The sequence below is a fragment of the Hemicordylus capensis genome, chromosome 1 (assembly GCF_027244095.1).
Source record: "Hemicordylus capensis ecotype Gifberg chromosome 1, rHemCap1.1.pri, whole genome shotgun sequence".
Classification (NCBI taxonomy): Eukaryota; Metazoa; Chordata; class Lepidosauria; order Squamata; family Cordylidae; genus Hemicordylus; species Hemicordylus capensis.
In genome coordinates this window covers 3,650,836-3,672,809 of record NC_069657.1, presented here as the reverse complement: position 1 = coordinate 3,672,809, position 21,974 = coordinate 3,650,836, and the positions used below count along the sequence as shown (strand labels likewise).

The 21,974-nt window shown below is 50.0% G+C and overlaps 1 protein-coding gene across 2 annotated transcripts in view; it reads right to left on the bottom strand.

The window, feature by feature from the left end:
• Positions 1-21,974, bottom strand: part of MDGA2 (MAM domain containing glycosylphosphatidylinositol anchor 2) — a 528,709-nt gene that overhangs the window by 105,121 nt on the left and 401,614 nt on the right. For both annotated transcript variants that reach the window (XM_053283953.1, XM_053283954.1), the window contains exon 9: positions 3,580-3,849. In XM_053283953.1, coding sequence (XP_053139928.1) covers positions 3,580-3,849 — 270 coding nt within the window. The remainder of the gene's footprint in view (positions 1-3,579; positions 3,850-21,974) is intronic.

Here is a 21,974-nt window from a genome sequence, read left to right as displayed (position 1 = left end):
TTCTTGGCGCTGAATCCACCTCAATAAGTGACTTATTGTGCTTAAGTGCCTTCAGCCTGGAAGGAGCCTGTTTGGAAAGTGTATCTGGAGATGTGATTTGTTGGGTTGACTTAGGAAGCTCTGTGGCTTTCCATTGTGTTAGTCTCCTGAAACGTCTCTTGATTCTCTCTGCCTGTGTTGTTCAATCTGAGTCAGAGTGGAGTGAAAAGGAAAGATGATCAAGTGCCTAATACACACCTCTGGGGAGAGAGAGACAGCGAGAGGAAGCGGAGTCTGCTCATAATGGGTGCCAAATTGTTGGGAGATGAACACAGAAGCTATTAAGTAGGGACTCTGCTTACAGTAGGAGGGACGTTAATGGCCCCGGAGGCTGCTCTACAGAATGGCAATTTGGCCTTCAATCTACACCACGGAGTTCCACACAAAAACAACCATGTGCAAGAAAATTGTCTTTCAGTGAATGCAGATGGCGGAAAATCTGGCTTACGGGGAACAGCCCAGCTATTCCATGTGTACTTCTCAACACGTCTAAGCACTGCAAAAGCAAACATCCTCCAGCACGAAAAAGCGAACGGTGGGCTTGGCTGCATTCAGCAGACCCAAAGACTGCGGCAGTAACGGAATCAAACGAGAGCTGAACGAAATGGCATTCCCAGAGCTGCCCTTCTGAGAAAGCAGAACTTGCGGCTGAACACCGAAGCCACTGATACAAAACGCCAACATTGGCAGGGCTGCTTTGTTGGTGGTGTTTCCCAAGGGGTTTCAGGGCTCGGAAATTCCGAGGAAGCCAAGACGCTCCACAGCCCCAACTGGAAAAGAGGCGCATCCCCCAACTGGAGCCAAAGCATTCCCTTGGCCTTGTCTCTGTGGATCTCCCCGGCAGACGGCTCAGTTTCCCTTCCTCTGTGTGGCACTGAGCACGGCTGACAGACTTAAGAATGTGGTATATTTTCTCTCTCTTGGTGTAATAATGTTAAGGTGGGGTGAGAATGCTCCCCACCCCCACGGTATGTTTGTCACTCCGTTAGCAGGGGGCGAAAATGGGCCAATTTGGCCAATTTCAGGAGATGCAGTGCAACAGCGTAAAGTGGGGTGGTGGTGGTGGTGATTTACAAGTGGCAGCAGCAGCAGCACCCTGCAGTGGTCCTTCCAGCAGCTGCCATGTTCCCCCCAGAATGCCCCTGTCAATGTCTCCAGGGGCATCCAGGGGGAAATGGTGACCGTCAGTTGGTGGCCATCAGGTGGACTTCCTGCTGCCGCCACTGCAACACTGGCAGTGGAGGCAAAGCAGGGAGGCCTGGCAAAGAAGGGAGTTGAAATAAGACCCACACAGGTGGGGAAGCAGAGTTTCAATTCAGACCAAGCAAAAGAAAACACTGGGGGTGGGGGGGGGAGAAGTTCCCAGAACCGCCTGTCATCAGTGGTCTGGTCCAAAGCTGAGGCCTTCTCTTCCTGCCGGCTGCAACACCACTCCAAATGCTGCACCTTCCAGGAGGACACAGTCAGGAGAGCAGTCACAAAGCCACCCGCAAAAGCAAGCCCTGCAAAGGGAGACCTGGGATCTCTGGCAGAGCAATCTTGCTGCAAACTTCAGCCAAAGTGCTGGACTCTGGCAACGCCACACTTCACCCTGTGCCATTCCTGCTTGGCCCCGTCAAAGGCTGAGCAGTCATTTGCAAATGGCTTGAGAGATGCTCAGAAAGGACCACAACAGGCAGGTCGGCCATTAAGGAACCTTTTACTCCCTCGTTCTGCATCCTGCAGCCAGCCACCTGGTGTGCTACACTTCCTTGGTGCAGAAGTCCTTTCCCAGGATTGGGGCCCAGTTTTGTTCTGCATGACTTTGTTCTCTCTCTCCCTCTCTCTCCCCTGCAACCTCCACACACATACAAGCCAGTTCTCAACACTGTGTCACACCTCCAGGCAGGGCTATGCAGATGAAGGGTGGGCTGATTCAGACGAAGATCCTCAGGATCTCCCAGAGTTCTATAGGGCAAAGTACTGCCCTGGCTGAGTACTTTGCTCAGTGATGAATGGCGATTAAAGGTAAAGTCGATGTCGACTCCTGGCGCCCACAGAGCCCTGTGGTTGTCTTTGGTAGAATACAGGAAGGGTTGACCATGGCCTCCTCCCACGCAGTGTGAGCTGATGCCTTTCAGCACCTTCCTAGATCGCTGCTGCCTGATAGAGGTGCCTCCCAAAGGACTGGAACTTTCCATCCTCCCCGCGCCCCACTTTCCCAAACATAGGAAGCTGCCTTATACTGAGTCAGACCCTTGGTCCATCTAGCTCAGTATTGTCCACACAGACTGGCAGCGGCTTCTCCAAGATTGCAGGTGAGAGTCTCTCTCAGTCCTATCTGGAGATGCCTGGGAGGGAACCTGGACTCTTCTGTATGCAAGCATGCAGATACTCTTCCCCGAGCACCGCCATCCACCAAGGGGAATATCTTACAGTGCTCACACATGTAGTCTCCCATTCAGACGCAGATAAGGGTGGACCCTGCTTAGCAAAGGGGATGATTCATGCTTGCGACCACAAGACCAGCTCTCTTCCCATCAAACTTGATGGGCCATGAACTGGTAGATGCCTCAAGGCTGGTCTCCAGATTCCATTTGCCTTTCCATGCTGTCAAGAAAGAGAAGCTGGGAAGGGGCTGTGCAGAAGGAAGCAGGCTCAGTTCTTAAAGGCTGGGATCACTGCAGGGAGGAAGCTGGTGTAACCTCCAGGGATTCCGGCGCGAGCCCTCCCTATTTCCTCCTACATACAGGAATGCCTAACGTCCCTGTCTCTGGGGGCCAGTGAAACACTGCGCTTGGAGATATGGCTGCCCCAGACAAGGATCTCGCAGAGGTTGCTGGGTGAGCATGCAGAGACACACTGCACTCCCAGGGCTCCCTGCAACACAAGGCATTCGATACAAGCATCGCCAGGCATGACGACAAAAGCAGAGGGGTGTTTTCCGCATACACGAGATGCATTCCTCTCGCCCCCGAAGGACCACAGCCCATGCTGCCAGTTTGGGGTCAGAGGGCAAGACATCCAGGTCCCCCAGGCCCAAGAGAGAAGGTGGCTGGTTTGCAGGGTGTCTTGGCTATGCCCTTGAATGCCACTGTGTCATCGGCGGTGGCAGCATCACTGTGCAGTAGGGGTATGCATGGAACCGGCTCTGTGCACACCCAGGAGGCTGGGGGTTGGCTTTAAGAGGCAGGGAGGGTGCTCTTACCTCCCATGCCACATTCCCCCCTCCAGTGCTCTTTTAAAAATGCTGGAGCGGGGCGGTTGTATACCCTCTTGCCGGCCCGTTCAGCTTAAAACCGGAAGTGGCCAGGGCAGCAAGAGGGTATACAGCCGCCCTGCTCCAGCATTTTTTAAAGCAGCACTGGAGGGGGAAATGTGTTGGGGGAGGTAAGAACACCCTGCCTGTGCCTTCAAACGCAGGGGTTCCAAACCTGTTTGGAGTTCGTGCACATCCCTGCTATGCAGGTCTCTGTTCTTCCCCTGTCCGCCTGCAGCTGGGACCAGAGGGAGTGGGCAAAGCCAGACCCCCAGCACAGCAGCAGCGCCTGGAAGGCCTACCTGTCACAAGGAAGCTGCACCTCCCGGCCCCCGCCTCGTTGATGATGTTGCAGTTGTAAATCCCGTAACTGTCCCTGGAGAGGCTCCGGATGGTGTACTCCGTGGAGTCCTGGGCGTCAAACTGTCCCGTCCGCAGCAACTTGTTGCCCAGCCGCCACTCGAAGGTCAACACCCGGGTCGGATACGCTCTCAGCACGCGGCAGCTCATGGTGACGCTCCGGCCTTGGCCCTGCCTGATCTCCAGGGATGTCGGCTCCACGGCAGGCGGATCTGCAAGGGAGAGGAAGGGGGAGGTGGTCACACAAGAGGCCCCCATGGACCCGCAACTGACCCGCGCATAGGCCGAGCTAGTCTCTCACGTCCCCCCAACATTCCCTGGAATCTCTGGGCACCAAACTCTCAGGCCAGGCAATCGGCCGGCCTCATTGCCAAGGGAGTGGCACCTCCTCCTGGCTGCCCAGGGCAAAGAGGCGTCAGCAAGCCTGTTGTGGTGACGCCAGCCCAAGTCAAGCCCTCTTCAGAGGGGACGACAGCAAGCCCTGCACTTCAGAGCGTGCCCAGGATGCGGCACTTGTGCCATGCTAATGTCTGGAGAGGGCTTTGGGCTGATGGAGGGGTGGGGGGTGGGGAGACCCAGGGCCAGAGCCGCTGAGCAGTGGGGTGAGGGGGAGGGAGAGGCAGGGGGGCAGAGGGAAGGGGGGCAGAACAGGCTGAGAAGGAGGGACCCGACGGAAGGATGGGGCGGGGGAAGAAGGGGAACCAGGGAGCGGAGGTGGCAGAGAGCTGCAAGGAAGATGAGCCACTGAGGGTCAAACAGCGGGTGACGTTAAATTTGTCTCTACATTTCTGGGTGCTTTATTTATCCCCCCCCTCACCACAAAAACCAAGCCAAACCACCGAACACAGCTGTGGGGGGTTGCATCCAACTGGAAATGTGGCGTGGAGAATGGGATATAACAACACACGCTATCCACAGCTTTTATTTTATTTTTCTGTGCGCAATTCTTATGTTTCCCCCCTATGTAAACGGTTTTGAGAACTTTTTGTGTGTGCTTAAAAGCAGTTTATAAATAACTGTAACAGCAATAGCAATGATGATGATGATGATGATGATGATGCAGATGCAGTGGCACACAAGGAAAGGGGGCTACCCTAACAATGTTGAGCAAAAGGTCAGTTGAGCATGTGACTTCCATATTTAATAAATAAATAAATAAATAAATAAATAAATAAATAAATAAATAATAATTATTATTATTTCTTGTTTACACAGTCAGACAGGTGTTATTGACTGGTTTGTTTTATCCAGACATCGAGTCCTTCCCAAGGACCTGGGATGGCTGGATTTTATTGTCAATGTTGTTGCTGTTGTTATAGATATCGTCGCAGAATATAGGCTGTTCCCAGTAAAGCTGCTTTTTGTAATTGGCTGGTGGTGATTTCTGTGGCCCCTATGGTGTTGAGGTGCTCTTCAAGGTCTTTTGGAACTGCACCCAGGGTGCCAATTACCACTGGAATTATTTGGGTCTTTTTCTGCCACAGCCTTTCCATTTCAATTTGTAGATCTTTGTATTTGGTGATTTTTTCTATTTCTTTTTCTTCTATTCTGCTATCCCCTGGTATTGCTATGTCGATTATTTTGACTTGTTTTTCTTTCTTCTCGACTACAGTGATATCTGGTGTATTGTGTGGCAGATGTTTGTCTGTTTGTAGTCGGAAGTCCCATAATATTTTTGCATCTTCATTTTCTTCAACTTTTTCAATTGTATGGTCCCACCAATTCTTGGCTACAGGTAGCTTGCATTTTTTGCAGATGTTCCAGTGTATCATCCCTGCTACCTTGTCATGCCTTTGTTTGTAGTCAGTCTGTGCGATCTTCTTACAACAGCTGATCAGGTGGTCCACTGTTTCATCTGCTTCTTTACAAAGGCGGCACTTGCTTTTGTTGTGGATTTTTCTACTTTTGCTCTTATTGCATTTGTTCTTAGTGCCTGTTCTTGCGCAGCCAATATTAAACCCTCTGTTTCTTTCTTCAAGTTGCCATTCTTAAGCCATTGCCAGGTCTTGGTGATGTCTGATTTTCCACTTACATTGTGCAAATATTGACAATGCAGTGGGTATTATTATTATTGTTGTTGTTGTTGTTGTTGTTAATCTTCATCATCATCATCATTTGATTTTGTCGTGGGGGAAGCGGCTAGTTGTGCCTATAGACATTCCTTGCTGGGGCAAAGAGTAAATTTGGGGTGTGGGATGTTTGGCAGAAAGCCAGCAGGAGGGAAAGGGGTAGCCCCCTCCCCACCTACCATTACATGTGAAGTAGTTGCAGTCAGGCATGAGATTGGCTGCAACTGCTGCTGTGTTTTTAAACAAACACCAGACAGAACGAGAAGGTGTGTGCATTTAATGGAACGTGCCATTTGCCCCAGGGGGAGGCAGGCTGGGGAGGACAAGGCTCACCTAGGCCTAAGATGGAGGTGGCGCACTCAGCTGTTGTGGAGGGAGGAACTGGGTGGGGGGCATCCAGGCAGGTCTGGATTGAAAAGGGCAAATATTCATCCTATCTGTATTCAAAGGGTAGATCAGTGACAAGGGACAAGGGATTAGCAAACAGGTATCATAGGAGTTTTGGGTGGAGTTGAGTGGGGAAGTCTGCAGGAGAGCTTGAAAGGAGGCTCTCTTGATTACACCAAGCCCAGTGGTAAGAGGAGGTAAGTACGATGCCCTTTTTTATATTTTCAGGAAAGAAAGTGTAAACTGTTAACTAGCTCAAAACTTCAGCTAAGTCCTAACTTCCAAATAAACAAAGAGCTAACAAAACCTAGAAAGACCGGAGTCCTCCACAGAAACTCTGTGGGTGACAATACAAGGCCTGAAAGGAAATGTGCTACTAGGGACCGGCTGTCGCCCTCCAAATGAAAACACTGGCAGTGATTGGGAATCAGGGAGGCTTCAGACAGAGACAAAGCTGTAATAATGAAGCTATTCCCACGGAATAAAAAGCCCATGTTCCAGCGGTTGTGGGAACCACTGGGCTCGCAGGCCAGCCTGATGCTCCCATGGCGGCCAGCCCGATTAAATGAGGTTAACCTCATTTCAGTGCTCGTGTGTCGCACGACAACACATGAGTAGACCCTCAGCCTCCCCGCAAGCAGCTTCCCTGGCTCGGGGGTCTCTCCGGGATGTGCCGGGTGGTCCCCAATCCCTGCAGCCCCTGCTGGCTCTGTGACGGAGCTAGCAGTCATGCTAGCAGTCGTGCCAATCTGGACGCCCAGCTATGAGTGGCTGCTCGTCTGCGGGGAGAGCAGGCTAAGCCCACGATTCCCGCAGAACCCCCTCAGGCACTTCACACGTGTCATGTGAAGCGTCTCAACGAGTGGCTTCCATTACCCACACATAGGCTGGGTAAATTCACATTCAAGTAATGACAAAGAGGCTGATAGGTTGAATGGCTGTGCCTTAGAACATGGAACCAACCAGAGAGAAGGCGACCTTGGACTTAATCCTGAGTGGTGCACAGGACCAGGTGCGGGATGTCAGTGTCATGGAACCTTGAAGGAACAGTAACCACAGTGTGGTCAAATTCAGCATACATGCGAGGAGAGAGTCGCTAAGGAAGTCTAACATAGACATTTTTAACTTCAGAAGAGGAAGGTTCTCTAAAATGAAGGTTTGGTGAAAAGAAAACTGAAAGGGAAAATCAGGAGGGTCACTTTAAGAAGGGCTTAGAGAAATTCACGGAGGACAGGTCTATCAAGGGCTATTAGTCTGAGGGCTATAGGCTACCTCCATCCTTGGAGGAAAGATGCCTCTAAATGCCAGTTGCAGGGGAGCAACAGCAGGAGAGAGGGCATGCCCTCAGCTCTTGCCTGTGGGCTCCCCAGAGGCAGCTGGTGGGCCACGGTGGGAAACAGGCTGCTGGACTAAAGATGGGCTTCCTTGGGCCTGATCCAGCAAGGCTGTTCTGATGTTCTTGGGCCGTCATTAGTAACCTTTCGGTGAGACTGGCCTCGCTCCGCTCCCTCTGTAGCTGGCTGGTCTCCTCTGGTGCACTTGCCCTCCTGGGCCACTTCTGCTCCAGAGCTGAGGCTCTTAATGGGCCCTAGCTCCCTGCTGGCAGTGACCCCCCCCCCCGTCACACCACAGCTAGCTCTGTGCTGTCAGGAGGGCAGGGACCACGAGGTGTAGCCTTGCCAATGGCCATGATCTCCTTCTGCAGCCTACTGAGGAGGGGCCTCCGCTTCCCCCTCCCCTCCTCCCCAGACTCCAGCTACAACTGCAGCTGCAATCACCAGCAATCCTGGCTGCCTCCAAATCCCTCCTTCTCATGACACGGCTCTGCCTTTACCTCCGAAGACAAATGGGACCAGGGAGGCACTGAGCAGGGCTGAAAAGGAGGCAGGAGCCAATTAACAAAGGGGCAATCTCATTGCTGAGGATGGAGTTGCTGAGGATGGCTGGGACATTTAGGACCGACCAGCAGAAGTCCTTTTTCACACAGTGCATAATTAATCTATGGAATGCCTTGCCATGGGATGTGGTGATGGCCAGCAGCTTGGATGGCTTTCAAAGGGGCTTAGACAGATTCATGGAGGACAGGTCTCTCAATGACTGGTGGCTGTGGGCCACCTCCAGCCTCAGAGGCAAGATGCCTTTCAATACCAGTTGCAGGGGAGCAACAGCAGGAGGGAGGGCATATCCCCCTCACCTCTTACCTGTGGGCTTCTCAGAGGCATCTGGTGGGCCACTGTGTGAAACGGGATGCTGGACTAGATGGACCTCCTTGGGCCTGATCCAGCAGGGCTGTTCTTAGGAGTTGTGTGGAACACTCTCCTGGTGTTATATTTTCCAACAGCAACACTGAAAGTGTGTTTGGGCATCATCATCAATTTTCCTCAAATATTTGGGCATTTCTCTTCTGAAGGAACAGGCCGGCAGCTCTCGATTTCATGCGGCCTTAAGGAAACAGCCTTCTAGGGTGGGGGAAGAAACATTTTGCTTTCTCAGGCAAAGGACAGGATGATGCTCCCCTCCCATCCAAGAACTGCATGCCCCCAAAGGGTGGGGATGAACGGTGGCACCCATGGGGCCAGCACTTGGATGAAGTGGATTAAGCTGGTCTTGAGGCAGCAAGCAGGAATAATGCTTAGCCAGCGTGGTGCAGTGTTTAGAGTGCTGGACTAGGACCAGAAAGACCCGAGTTCAAATCCCCATTCAGCCATGAAACTAGCTGGGTGACTCTGGGCCAGTCACTTCTCTCTTAGCCTAACCTGCTTCACAGGGTTGTTGTGAGGAGAAACCTATGTCTGTTGGAGGAAGAACAGGATATAAAATGTAAATAATAATAATAATGAAAATAACGGCCCTTTGCTGAGCACCTCAACACCATAGGGGCCACAGAAATCACCATCAGCCAATTACAAAAATAATAGCCCTTTGCTAAGCAGGACTTGCCTTGGTTTGCATTTGGATGGGCGACTACATGTGTTGTAAGATATCACCCCTATTTCCCACCCCCCTGGACTTACTACCTGCTCCCTTAACTGGGATGCTGCCAGGGACTGAACCTGGGACCTTCTGCACACAAAGCAGGTACTCAGCCATTGAGTCAAGTGCTGGCTTCACTGGGTTTAAGGATGAGGGTCTAAGCCAAAGACATCCCTTGCTGGAGTGTCTGGAGGCAAAAGAATGGAGATGAGGTTTAACTGCCAACAGCTCCTGCCAGAGCTGTAAACTAGAGATCTCTCAGCGCACTAGGCATGCAGCATCTACATTGCCTGACAAGCTGAGTAAGGGCTGTGCCCTCCCTTTTCAGTGACCTTTTCAGTGACCTCCCCTTCCCTCTGCAGCCACTTGTGCCTCCCTGAGGGTCCTGCAGCCCTCGAGGACCTATTTTTGGGAGGCACAGGCAGCTGCAGAGAGAAGTGGGCTCACTGATATTCACCCCTTCCCTTTGGGTGAATGCAGAAGTACACACACATCTCTTATCCAGTATATGGAGTATTGCATTTTTTAAATTCCTGGATATCCCTTTCTTTCCACTGCATTTGAACAAAGGCAGATGGGATCTAAGAGAAGCAAAAAAAGAGAACAAAACATTCAATAACACTCAATAAAAAGACACAGGTTTTAGATTTGTTTGTCTGAGGTGCTTGAGACAGCAATGGAGAAACCTGTAGTTTTGGAAAAAGAAATTCCCCATGCCACTCATGTGCTACTGAATACGCCGAGGATGATGGTCAAAGGCAAGATAAGGACGAGGCAAGCAGAGATGCCTGCTCTCACTATCGCCCCACCCCCACCCCCGGCGCATGTTTGACAGGGGCCACCACAGATCACAGCTTCTGGCTTACTTACCACTTGCACACAGAACACCATCACCACAGTCCCTAGGAAAAAACCCCCTCTTTTTATTCCCCCGCCTTTCAAAGAGATTACAATGATTCTGGCTTCTCAACTGCCTATTCCTCAGGCAACAGAGTAATTTATAGCCTGCTTCAATCAGAGATTGTGAGCTGCAGTCTTTTCAATCACCACCGGCTTTGCGAAGGTTCCCAACGGATGGATTCCCAGCAGCAACACTGACTGAAACGGAGGGGTCCCTGCAGTCTCGTTACTGGGCAAAACCAACACCTTCTTACCTATCTCTCATCATGGCAAGGAGGACCCCTTCTGCAACCTCAGGTTCAGCCCTCGTGCCAGTGCTTCCCTTCCCCAGCTATAAAATGGAAATCACCGCACCGGACCTACCTCCAAGATCGTCTGTGGGAAGACACAGAAGACCAGAGAAGAGCCCTGCTGGGTCAGGCCAAAGTCCACCCAGTCCAGCATCCTGCCTCATGGAGCAGGCAAGCAGAGGCACTTGGGCAGCCCGCAAGTGGTGGGGGGAAGAGGGAAACAAGCCACTCCGGCTCTTGGTGCTCCCTAGGGGCATGCCCCCTCTCAGCCAGATGGAAGTAAACACTTATCAAGGCTAGTAGCCACTGACAGCCCTATGGACTTCTCTAATCCTCTCAGAACTGTCAAGATCGGTGGCCATCTCCACCGTGAAGCCCGTCAGAAGCTCCATTTGCAATGGGGATCATAAGCAGGACTGCAAGTTCCCAAGAGGCCGGCCTCTGCGTCCCACCAGCTGAAGTTGTGAAAGGGTCTTCGGGAAGCACATCCCAGCAGAATGCTGAAGGCTGATCCGCACATTATGCACCAGCAACCCAAATGAACCTCTGAAGCAGCTTTCCCCCCATCCGTCCATCTAGGTCAGTCCTCTCTCCCCTGAGCAATGGGGCTCTCCAGGGTCCTCCCTCCTCCTGCTGCAATGTGGGCTGCAGAGGCCAGGGGGTGACCGGAGACCTTCTGCATGAGCAGTGGCCCCTCCCACCATGGGTAGCCTCCACAGGGCCCTGCAGCCCATCCTGGCAGTAACACAGAGCTGCTTCCAGGGGGCCCTTGGCCAAGGGACACTGTGGGCCCCTCAAGCATACCTGGGGGCAGGACAGCAGCCAGCCCAAAGAGCTTGGTGATCGTTGCTCTGGCAGGAACCCTCTTTTTCGACAACAATGCCTTGGGATGGGCACATGGCATTGTAGGGGGAGGAAGTTGTGCCCACTGGCACAGGTGTGCTGAGGTGGTCCTGGCCACTGTTCTGCCACTAAGGTAAACCTGAAGAGTTTGGGGGTAGGTTGGGATTGGGGCGGGGCAGACTGCTTGCCAATGCAATGCACTCTTTTTGTAGAGGTTATTCCAGCATTTCAAAAGCAGCAGAGAAGTCATGGCTGGAACCAGCTACCTTTCCTAATTACCTTCCTTCCACCCAGCTGTTGCTTCCTGCAGCTGCTGGTCCTGCATTGCATTGCCGTTAAAAAGATGGTGCCCCCTGCAAAGGGCTGCTCCTGCTGTGTCAGCTACATCCTGAGGAGGGGGACTTTCCAGGTGCCTTCCCCGTCTGCAGATGGGCTTCCTCCAGAGGCCCTTGCATTGGCCGAGCGAGTCACGCTGCCGCTGGCTCTTCCAGCCTTCCCCACCCATGACGACCAGGACTGGAGTGTTCCTCTGTGGCACTGCAGAAGCCTCTAAAACAGGGATCCTCAACGTTGGGCCCCCAGATCTTCTTGGACTTCAACTCCCATAATCCCCAGCCAAAGGCCACTGGGCCTGGGGATTATGGGAGTTGTAGTCCAAGAACATCTGGGGGCCCAATGTTGAGGATCCCTGCTCTAAAACAAAGCTCCCATTTGCAGAGGACATGAGACAGCAGCAGCAGAATGACTTGGGGATGAACCTTTTCATTCCTAGCCATCACTCAACTTGGTAGATCCCAGACACCACCCCAGCCGTCACCTTTTCAGCTGCCTTTCCTGAATATAATGAAAGAAAGTGTGTGTGTGTGTGTGTGTGTGTGTGTGTGTGTGTGTGTGTGTGACATTGTGGTGGCAGCCTCTGCACCACATCTCTGTACACTCATCTTATAGTGTGAAAACTACTTTCCCGTGGTTCCTGGACCTGTGAGAAGAATCTATTTGCAACTGGAACTGCAGGGATCTCTTCCAACTTTAAATGAACACATGGAGGTCAGGTGTGGACTTGGAAAAGAATATTTGCCAATGCATTTAAGAGAATGGTAGAATAATTCTCCAAAATATTTTCAGTTATAATTAATGTATTGGCAAATATTCTTTTCCAAGACAATGACACAATGATATCTTTAAAAGGGGGTCCCCCCCACCCCCCGGTTAGTGTATGTTTTCACATTCGTGCATTACATTTTTAGGTGTGCACTTTCAACACATCATGCCATGAAAGCATAGGACTGTGCCAGGGATGGAGGAGGCATCCCCATGCTCACCCGTGAGAGTCCAGGCCTGCCAATCCAGCGGTTTTCAGGTGGGGACATGCATGGTACTTCTCCCCCCCACCCCTGAAAGTACAGCCCCTCCCCTCAGCTTAGCCTCCCCACTCCCCACAAAGAAGTTCCTTGAGAAACCCATCCCTGCCCTTCTCATGGTTTTAGGTGGAAGTTGGAGCCCCTCCCCTAGCTTTTGAGACAGGAAGAAAAGTCTCCAGAGCAGCCCAGCTGTGCACAAGCAGCAAAAAGCAACAGCTGGGCTGGAGGCGGCTTGGGGAGCGAACCTGGATCCAGCCATTTCTGGCCTAGAAGCCTTGACCAGTGGGACACAAGGCTCAGCCAGCCCTCCTGAGGAGAGCGGGTCAGGAGAGGAGAGCTGGTCTGGTGGGAGCCAGCATGACCTGCCCTCTTAGCTGAGCAGGGTCTGCCCTGGTTGCAGAGGGACGGGAGACTACAAGGGTGAGCAGCCCTGGAAGAGAGTCCATCCCCTCAGGGCAGTGGCGGCTGGTGGCACCTGGGACTGGGTGGACCCACTAGGCAGGGCAGGTAATGGGCGGAGGCGGAGCCAGCCTCTCTCAGCCCTACCTTGGAGATGCTGCCAGGGAGGGGACTTGCAACCTTCTGCATGCAAGCAGGCAGGTCCTCTTCCCCGAGTAGCCCCATCCCCTTCTGTCTTTAATTGATGCATAACCGGCAGAGATCCAACACATGAAGTGTTCTCCAGCATGGAGAGAGGCAGGCTTAATCTGTCAAATCCCTGCTGATAAGGGCACAAATGTTATGGGGGCAGGCAGAGAAGCCACATTAGCTGTGCATTACAGAGACACCTACATCACTAAGATGATCAGTAAAATATAGCATAATTAATTCAGTACAATACAAGGTGATTTTACATTTCTGGAGCAGATTCCTTCCCCTACACCATTTTCTTCAGCATTTTTTAAAAAATATTGTGAAAGGCTACTAGTTTCCTCCTCTTTGAATCACCCTTAAAGCATGGCATTTAAAACCAGAGAGACAGGTGGCTATACACTCTTTCCAAAATGGAAATGTGAAAAGCAAAAGAGCGGGTGGTTTTTTAATTTTTTAAAATATTTTAAAATACCATATAAAAGCCAGAGTTTAAAATTGTTTTTTAAAATGTACATTGCTGGTACATAGTTGGTCCTCTCCTACTCCATGCGAGAGGAGATAGGACTGCAGACAAACACCATATTTTGGCTAAACATTCTTCTTAAAAAAAAAACAAAAACAGTCCAGCAAGCAACTGGAGGAAAACATAAGAAAAGGAACAGAAGGGGTAGGAAAGTGAGATTAAAAATACAAAATTAATAGTACTACATACATGTAGTAGTGTACTACATACTTGATTTTCTCTTTCACAACAACCCTGTGAAGTAGGTTAGGCTGAGAAAGAAGTGACTGGCCCAGAGTCACCCAGCCAGTTTTATGGCTGAATGGGGATTTGAACTCGGGTCTCCCCGGTCCTAGTCTAGCACTCTAACCACTACACCACGCTGGCTCTTGTTTGAGGGAAATTTGTATACAGGAGGAGGGAGAGGGCAGAAGTTTCCCCCAAGTCCTTCTTGACAAGCCCTTGCTCCTTTGCCTTGCCTTTCCCCAAACACTGACTGTGCCCCTCTTTCTCTCCTTTTAAACTGTCTTGGCTTTGAGCACCCGGAGCTCCCACCAGCCTCTTCTCAATTTGCCAGCCGAGCTCTCACATCTCCCTTTTTCAAAGCAGCTGGGAAATAGTTCCCTGCTTCCGAGTCTCCTCTTTGCTTTGCGGGCTGGCGAGGAGGAGGAAAGAAAGCGAGGAGAGCGAGAGAAAGCAGCTCAAGCTTTCTCTTCCTCCCTGAAGATGACTTGATGGGATCGGAGAGAAATGAAGGAACTGGAGGAAATATTCTTTGCAACAGAGAGATTGGAAGAGCTGCAGTGAAAAAAGAGAGAGCAGCAAACACACTTAATAACTGGATGGGAACACAACAAGCCAGGAGGAGGAGGGAGAAGAGAGTTTTTGCTGGTCAGTAAAGTTGCAAGTGGCTGATGGGATAAGGTAATTGTTGTAAAAATAAACTGATGTGCAGCATTTGAAACTAATCCCAGTGAATGAACTCAATCTGAGAGACAAGGAAGGGGGAAGCAGAGATGGGGGTCCTGCAAGGCAAGAGAGAGAAATGACTGCAAATCTCTCCCCCCTTCCTCCCCAACCTCCATTTCACCCTTCAAACATACCAGCATGAAACCCACATTTTAAGCATTTGAACCAAAGACTGCTTAGTCTTTCCCAGAGATAGAAAAGCTGCCGCTGCCTCCTTTCCCCGCCCACTTGAGCCTGTAGACTTGGAACTCAAGCCTAGTTGAATCTGCAGGGCGGTGATGGCATCGCCCACTTTATTAAAATAAAAAAATAAATAAAATCAAGCATATCCTGACTGCCTTCAGAGTGTGAAATCTCTGGACGGCACAGGCACTGAGCAATGCAGCCTGGGCGATGGAGCCACCGACCACCCCAGAGTCGGAGCGGGGAGGGAGGGAAACAAGGAGGGGGAAACAGCAGGAGAGGAAGCCCTCTGTTGGACAGCAGTGGGTCAGGAGACAGGGGGCAAGAGAGGGGGGGAGGGAAACAAGAAGAGAGACAGCCAGCTGAGAAAGAGATAAACGGTGTGTGTGTGTGTGTGTGTACTGGGAGGGGGGCGCTGCTCCTCTTGCCCTTATGGAGGAGCTGCTCTGGGAAGAGTAGACGGTCCCAAGTTCCCTCCCTGGCAGCATCTCCAAGAAAGGGCTGAGAGAGATTCCTGCCTGCAACCGTGGAGAAGCTGCTGCCAGTCTGTGTAGGCAATACTGAGCTAGATGGACCAAGGGTCTGACTCAGTATTTTGCAGCTTCCTATGTTCCTCCTGCTCCAACAAAATCCCAGATCAAAAGCAGCCTAAAAGAAAAGGCTGCATTTAAAGGGAGCCAGAAAACACCCCTGCCCCACTGCCAACAGTATGGCAGGCAGAAATTACAAAAAGGAACCTCTCTTACCACCACCACCACTTCTCCATTCTGGGGTAAGCTGCACCTGTCACATGTTTGCCTGTCATGTGGCTGACCTGTGGAGGTGGAACTTGGCTACTGCCAATCATGTATTAGTGGCTTTGTGTTTGGACTACTGCCATGTGCTCTACCTGGGGCTGCTTTTGAAGACCACCCAGAAGAAGCCGCTGGTCCAAAATGTGGCCATTCAGTTGCTCTCCAGGACGGAGAGTTCTTTCACAAGAACACAGGTTTTGGGGGTTTCCAGGAAGCTTTCAGATCTTTAAGAGGAGCCCTTGATCTGGCCCCACAGAGTTTTTCTTATATTCTTCTATGTCTCCATCCTTACCATGACGAGACAAACCCAAATTGTCCTCCAGTTTAACATGTCCACCACAGCATCAACAATCTTGCCTGGATTTCTGCTTCAGGTTCTTCTAGAACAGGCAATGCATCTCCAAGAGGGAGGAAACCTACCTCTCTATGTCAGGTGCCATAGGCCAGAATATGGACCAATTCACACACTACTTTGCCATGTGATTCATCACCACTAAAACCACTTCCCTGCAGTTGTCCTCCAATGGTGACAAAGCACTACACACACATTTGCCTCCCAAACCACATGGGCATATCCCTTATCGTCACAAGCAGCCCCAGCAGAGCACCAAAATAGAAGCAAAACTCAGGCATGGGAAGGTATTCATGTGATCCAGTTGACCAATGGGGTTGGTGCTTATTCGTGCTATCCATGCCCAGCACAGGACCTCCAGTGACTGTTGCTGGTATCTATCATGTTTCTTTTTAGATTGTGAGCCCTTTGGGGACAGGAGGCATCTTATTTGTTTGTTATTTCTCTGTGTAAACCGCCCTGAGCCATTTTTGGAAGGGCGGTATAGAAGTCGAATAATAATAATAATAATAATAATAATAATAATAATAATAATAATAATAATAATATCTCTTGTTTAGACAGTCAGACAGGTGTTATTGACTGGTTTGTTTTATCCAGACATCGAGTCCTTCCCAAGGACCTGGGATGCCAGAATTTTATTGTCAATGGTTATAGATATCGTCGCAGAATATAGGCTGTTCCCAGTAAAGCTGCTTTTTGTAATTGTCTGGTGGTGATTTCTGTGGCCCTGATGGGGTTGAGGTGCTCTTCAAGGTCTTTGGGAACTGCACCCAGGGCGCCAATTACCACTGGGATTATTTTGGTCTTTTTCTGCCACAGCCTTTCAATTTCAACTTGTAGATCTTTGTATTTGGTGATTTTTTCTATTTCTTTTTCTTCTATTCTGCTATCCCCTGGTATTGCTATGTCGATTATTTTGACTTGTTTTTCTTTCTTCTCGACTACAATGATATCTGGTGTATTGTGTGGCAGATGTTTGTCTGTTTGTAGTCAGAAGTCCCATAATATTTTTACATCTTCATTTTCTACCACTTTTTCAATTCGATGGTCCCACCAATGTTTGGCTACAGGTAGCTTGTCTTTTTTGCAGATGTTCCAGTGTATCATCCCTGCTATCTTGTCATGCCTTGGTTTGTAGTCAGTCTGTGGGATCTTTTTAAAAAAGCTGATGAGGTGGTCCACTGTTTCATCTGCTTTATTATTATTACTAGTAATTTTAAGCCCGTTAGATTAACGGGCGCTAGTAGACCGCCCCCGCCCCCGCCACCGGGCCCAGTCCTTCCGCTGCGGCCCCCGCCGCCGCCTCGCTTGCACTCCCGCCGCGGCCGTCATCGGGGCCAGGCAACCCGCCGCTGCCTCGCCCACACTCCCACTGCAGTGGTGGCCGCCGCCATCGGGGCCAGTCGCCCCGCCTCAGCCACCGCCGCCTCGCACGCACTCTCCTCCCTGCGTTGGCAGCGGCCGCTTCTCCTCGGCCCACTGCTTCTCCTCCTCCCAGCCCCAACATGGCCGCCGTGTCTCTGCGGCCGTATCTTTCTCGGACGTTCTGCGGCTGAGAAAGACATGGGCAGGGAGACACGGGATTACACCGTGGCTCTTTATTATAGAGGATGATGATGATGATGATTAAATTTGGCCACCTCACAGCTTATCCCTGCTTCTAGATCATGTATGAATAAATTAAAAAGCACCAGTCCTAGTTTAAGGTAGTATTGAGATTTTCAGTGTAAGGCAGTGTGGAGCTTCCTCTCTCTGCTGTTGCTTCCCTCTCCCTTCAACAGCTCCCCTGCTCACTGGGCAAAGAGGCACCTTTTTAAAGTGGTGATTCTCTTTATTTAGCAGAGGGAGAGCAACTGGCCCTATCCATCCCCAGCACAGCATCCCTCCAGTGACTGTTGCTGGTGTCTGTCTTATGTTTCTTTTTAGATTGTGAGCCCTTTGGGGACAGGGGTCCATCTTATTTGTTTGTTATTTCTCTGTGTAAACCGCCCTGAGCCATTTTTGGAAGGGCGGTATAGAAATCGAATTATTATTATTATTATTTCTTGTTTACACAGTCAGACAGGTGTTATTGACTGGTTTGTTTTATCCAGACATCGAGTCCTTCCCAAGGACCTGGGATGGCTGGATTTTATCATCAATACTGTTGGTTATTATAGATATTGTCGCAAAATATAGGCTTTTCCCAGTAAAGCTGCTTTTTGTAATTGGCTGATGGTGATTTCTGTGGCCCCTCTGGTGTTGAGGTGCTCTTCAAGGTCTTTTGGGACTGCACCCAGGGCGCCAATGACCACTGGGATTATTTGGGTCTTCTTCTGCCACAGCCTTTCAATTTCAATTTGTAGATCTTTGTATTTGGTGATTTTTTCTATTTCTTTTTCTTCTATTCTGCTATCCCCTGGTATTGCTATGTTGAGTATTTTGTCTTGTTTTTCTTCCTTCTCGACTACAGTTATATCTGGTGTATTGTGTGGCAGATCTTTGTCTGTTTGTAGTCGGAAGTCCCATTATTATTATTATTATTATTATTACTACTACTACTACTACTACTACTATTGATGATGATGTGGGAGCCATCCACATCTTGATGCTTGTTGTGATCAGAGTGGCTGCTTGCACTCTGTGTCTATATTTTGTTGTTTTCTAGAGATTTTTGTTGTTGGCTGCTTTACACTATTAAGCAAAGCAAGATAGTTGTGGTTTTAAAAAAAGGAGGGAGAGAAAAGAAATGCACAGGACAGTGGCTTTGTGAGGTACAGCACATGGGTGATCTGTAAACTAAGCCAGGCCATCAGACCTGCACTGCTGAGGGCTTCTCTCTGGAGGAATCCAACCAGGCCTCTTGCCTACACTGGGGGGGGGGCTCTTGTCCACGCTCTGCCACTCCTCCGTGTCTCCCAGAATAAGCCGTCAGTCATCAGACTATTCACAAACAGCGAGATCTATCAAGCCTGCTTTGAGTGAATTTGAAACTTTTATTTGCTGAAATAGTCACAAATCATACAGAAGGGGTTTATATGGCCAACTCTCAGGGGATTATGATTTGCCACAGTGACAGACTTCTTTAAAGTTCCATGAAGCCTGCATAATTTATGGCTCTTCAAAATAACCTACTCCAGGGCCAATGTTTTATGCATTATCGCTCCATACTTCATATTTTGGATGAGGTGGTTTGCATAGCGGAGACGTACTGCGCAAAAATAGCAATGCATCATTTGATGCGGGCGAAATGGCCTTGCTTTGCATTCTCTTCCAGGACTGGTGGCAGCAAAGGCAATGAGGGGAACTTTTGTGCCACTGGGGGAAAAGCATGATTCCACAATGCAGGGAAGTCAGAGGAGATGGAGCGGAACCAACTCAGGATCCCATCTGTGCAGGCAGGGTAAGAGAACGAAGGGTAAGGGGAGAAATACCAGTTTCTATCCATGTAGATGGCTCATGTTGTCCAGTAATGAAGAAAAGGAAGTGTCCAATGTGCATCTGAGCCATAGCGCTTCAGGTGTTTAAGATATGCTTGAATGATGTTCCCGGCCAAAAGAAGGTCCTTGCACATAGCAAAGCAGGCATATCAAGCAGAAGGATTCCAGCTTAGCTTTTCACTGACTTTCTAGTTTTGTAAGCACAGGGACACTCTTTGTATGGAGGAACATTTGGTCAGATATCATGAACATTCCGAAATGTTTGCCTCCTCCATAAGAATTAGGCCTGAGCTACAGTCTAGGGGTTTGAGGACCCAAAGATCCAACTTTGGGTCCTCAAACCCACAAGCATCTGTGCCACAGACCCACTGCATGGCCTTTGGCCAGTGCCAAGCCCCAGGTCTGTCTCTCCCTGCCCCGCTCTCCAAGGTGGGGACAATATTACTGGTGTGTCCCTTCTACGGCTGAATAAGGACTGCTTGAGGTGATGGGTGCAGAGCCATTTGAACTTACTTATCTTGCAGCAGGGGCTTCCCAACTTTGGCTCCCCAGCTGTGGTTGGACAAAGTCTGGGACCAATAGGACAACCATATTCTAGCTCAACCAGTTCCATAGGTCAGGGGGGCTTTGGCCTTGGTCATTGTGGCTGGGATGATGGGAGCTGTAGTCCAACTACATCTGGGGACACAAGGTTAGGGACCCCTGACTTACAGGTTATTTTAAGGTTGACATCATGATAATGTGCTTTGCACATGCTAAGCATGACGAAGATCTCACCGATTCAGAACCATCTACTTGGGCAGACAGCAGCTTTCTGAAACCTCTAAGTTTAAATCTTTCTTGAACGGATGATGGCGCCTGGGACCTTGTGCATGCAAAGCCAACACCCCATCATTGAGCTATTGGCTTTGCCCACAGCCAACAGCCACCAACCTGGATGGCTTGAAGAGAGGTTTGGATAACTTCATGGAGGAGAGGTCTATCAATGGTTACTAGTCGGAGGGCTGTGGGCCACCGCCAGCCTCAAAGGCAGGATGCCTCTGAATACCAGTTGCAGGGGAGTAACAGCAGGAGAGAGGGCATGCCCTCAACTCCTGCCTGTGGCTTCAAGTGGCATCTGGTGGGCCAGTATGTGACACAGGATGCTGGACTAGATGGGCCTCCTTGAGCCTGATCCAGCAGGGCTGTTCTTATGTTCTTATGTCTTCTTCACCATGAGCCGCACCACCCATTGGGATCATGTGGAGAGGTTCGTCTACAGTTTCCACTGGCTGGTCTGGTGGCTACACAGGAAGCCTTTTAGTTTTCCTTATGCACATGGGTAAATTACTGAAATTTCACTACAACTGCAATGGGTTGTGAGTGACCCAGTATTGGGTTGCAGTATATTAGCTACCAGGGATACTTGCTATCTATCTATGTGGTCGCTAAGAGTCGACACCGACTTGACGGCACTTAATTGATCAATCAATACATGAGAATTGAAGTTTCTATGTTCTCTTAAGATATCATCCGCAACATTTTAAAAGTAAAATGACAGTCACTCAGACATAGGGCAGATGGCTTGTTTCCAGAAAGGCTGTGCAGTGCAAGGTTACACAAGCACCATGTGCACAATGGAGCAGTTTTCAACATAGCCAGTCAACGAAGGAGCCTGCTTTTCTGCTCACTGCTGTGGACTCAACATGAGCTGCAGTCAATAAGCCCAAGCATTTATTGCCCGACTGTGATTTTTTTAAAACTCTTATGAGGATAAATTATTCTTTTGGGCTAGTGAAGAGGGATTGCCTTTAGCTGGGTTGCGAGAAAAATAAGCTTGAAAACGGCTATAAGGCAATCCAAAGGACACAGTCCTGTCAAATGTATGCATTTTTTAATTCAATGGAGGAACTGAAATTGAGAATAAATAGAATAACCCTTGCTGGGTGAAGCCAAAGGCTCTCCTCGGCCAGCATCCCGTCCCCCACAGTGCACAACCAGATGCTTCTGAGAAGCCCTCTAGACTGGCTTGAAGTCAGCAGCCCTCTCTCACTGGGACTTCCCAATATTGGGTATTCAGGGTAAGCTGCCTCAGAATCTGGAGGTTCTGTAAAGTCACCATAGCTGCTAGACCCCTGCCAGCCACTGCTAAACTCCTGCCAGCTGACCACTTTCCTAGACCTTTTCCAGTTACCACAAAAGCAGTGGGAGGTTCTTCTCAGATTCCAAGAGCCGGCCAGGAGATGGCGCTGTGGAAATCACCCAAGGTCCTCCTTCCTTGGTGTGTGGCCAGAGCACACAATTGAGCTAGGAAGGAGTGTGGAGGTCTACGCGAGCATGTGGACTGTAAGGAAGGCTGCCTCTGGAGCTCACACGGAAGCTCTGCAGAGTCTTCATTTTATGGTCATCTGGAAGAGCTCTCAGTTTAGCAAAGAACAAATCAATTGAAAATAAAAGCAAACAATGGGTTGAATTATGAATTAACCCACCTAAACGCAACAACAGAACCTTTGGCATGACCGCTTTCCATGTCTCCCCTCTGGCTCCCTAGCTTATCTTCTTTGGAACCAGGCTGACCTTTCCATTGCCAGCAAATATTGGCTGCAATGTCTTTAACTCTACTTATCTCAAGCACTTCATCATATATAAGGATGCCCCCCCCACCCGCCGCAATTATTAAAGCAACTCCTATCCCACATTTTCATATTCTTGCTGCTGA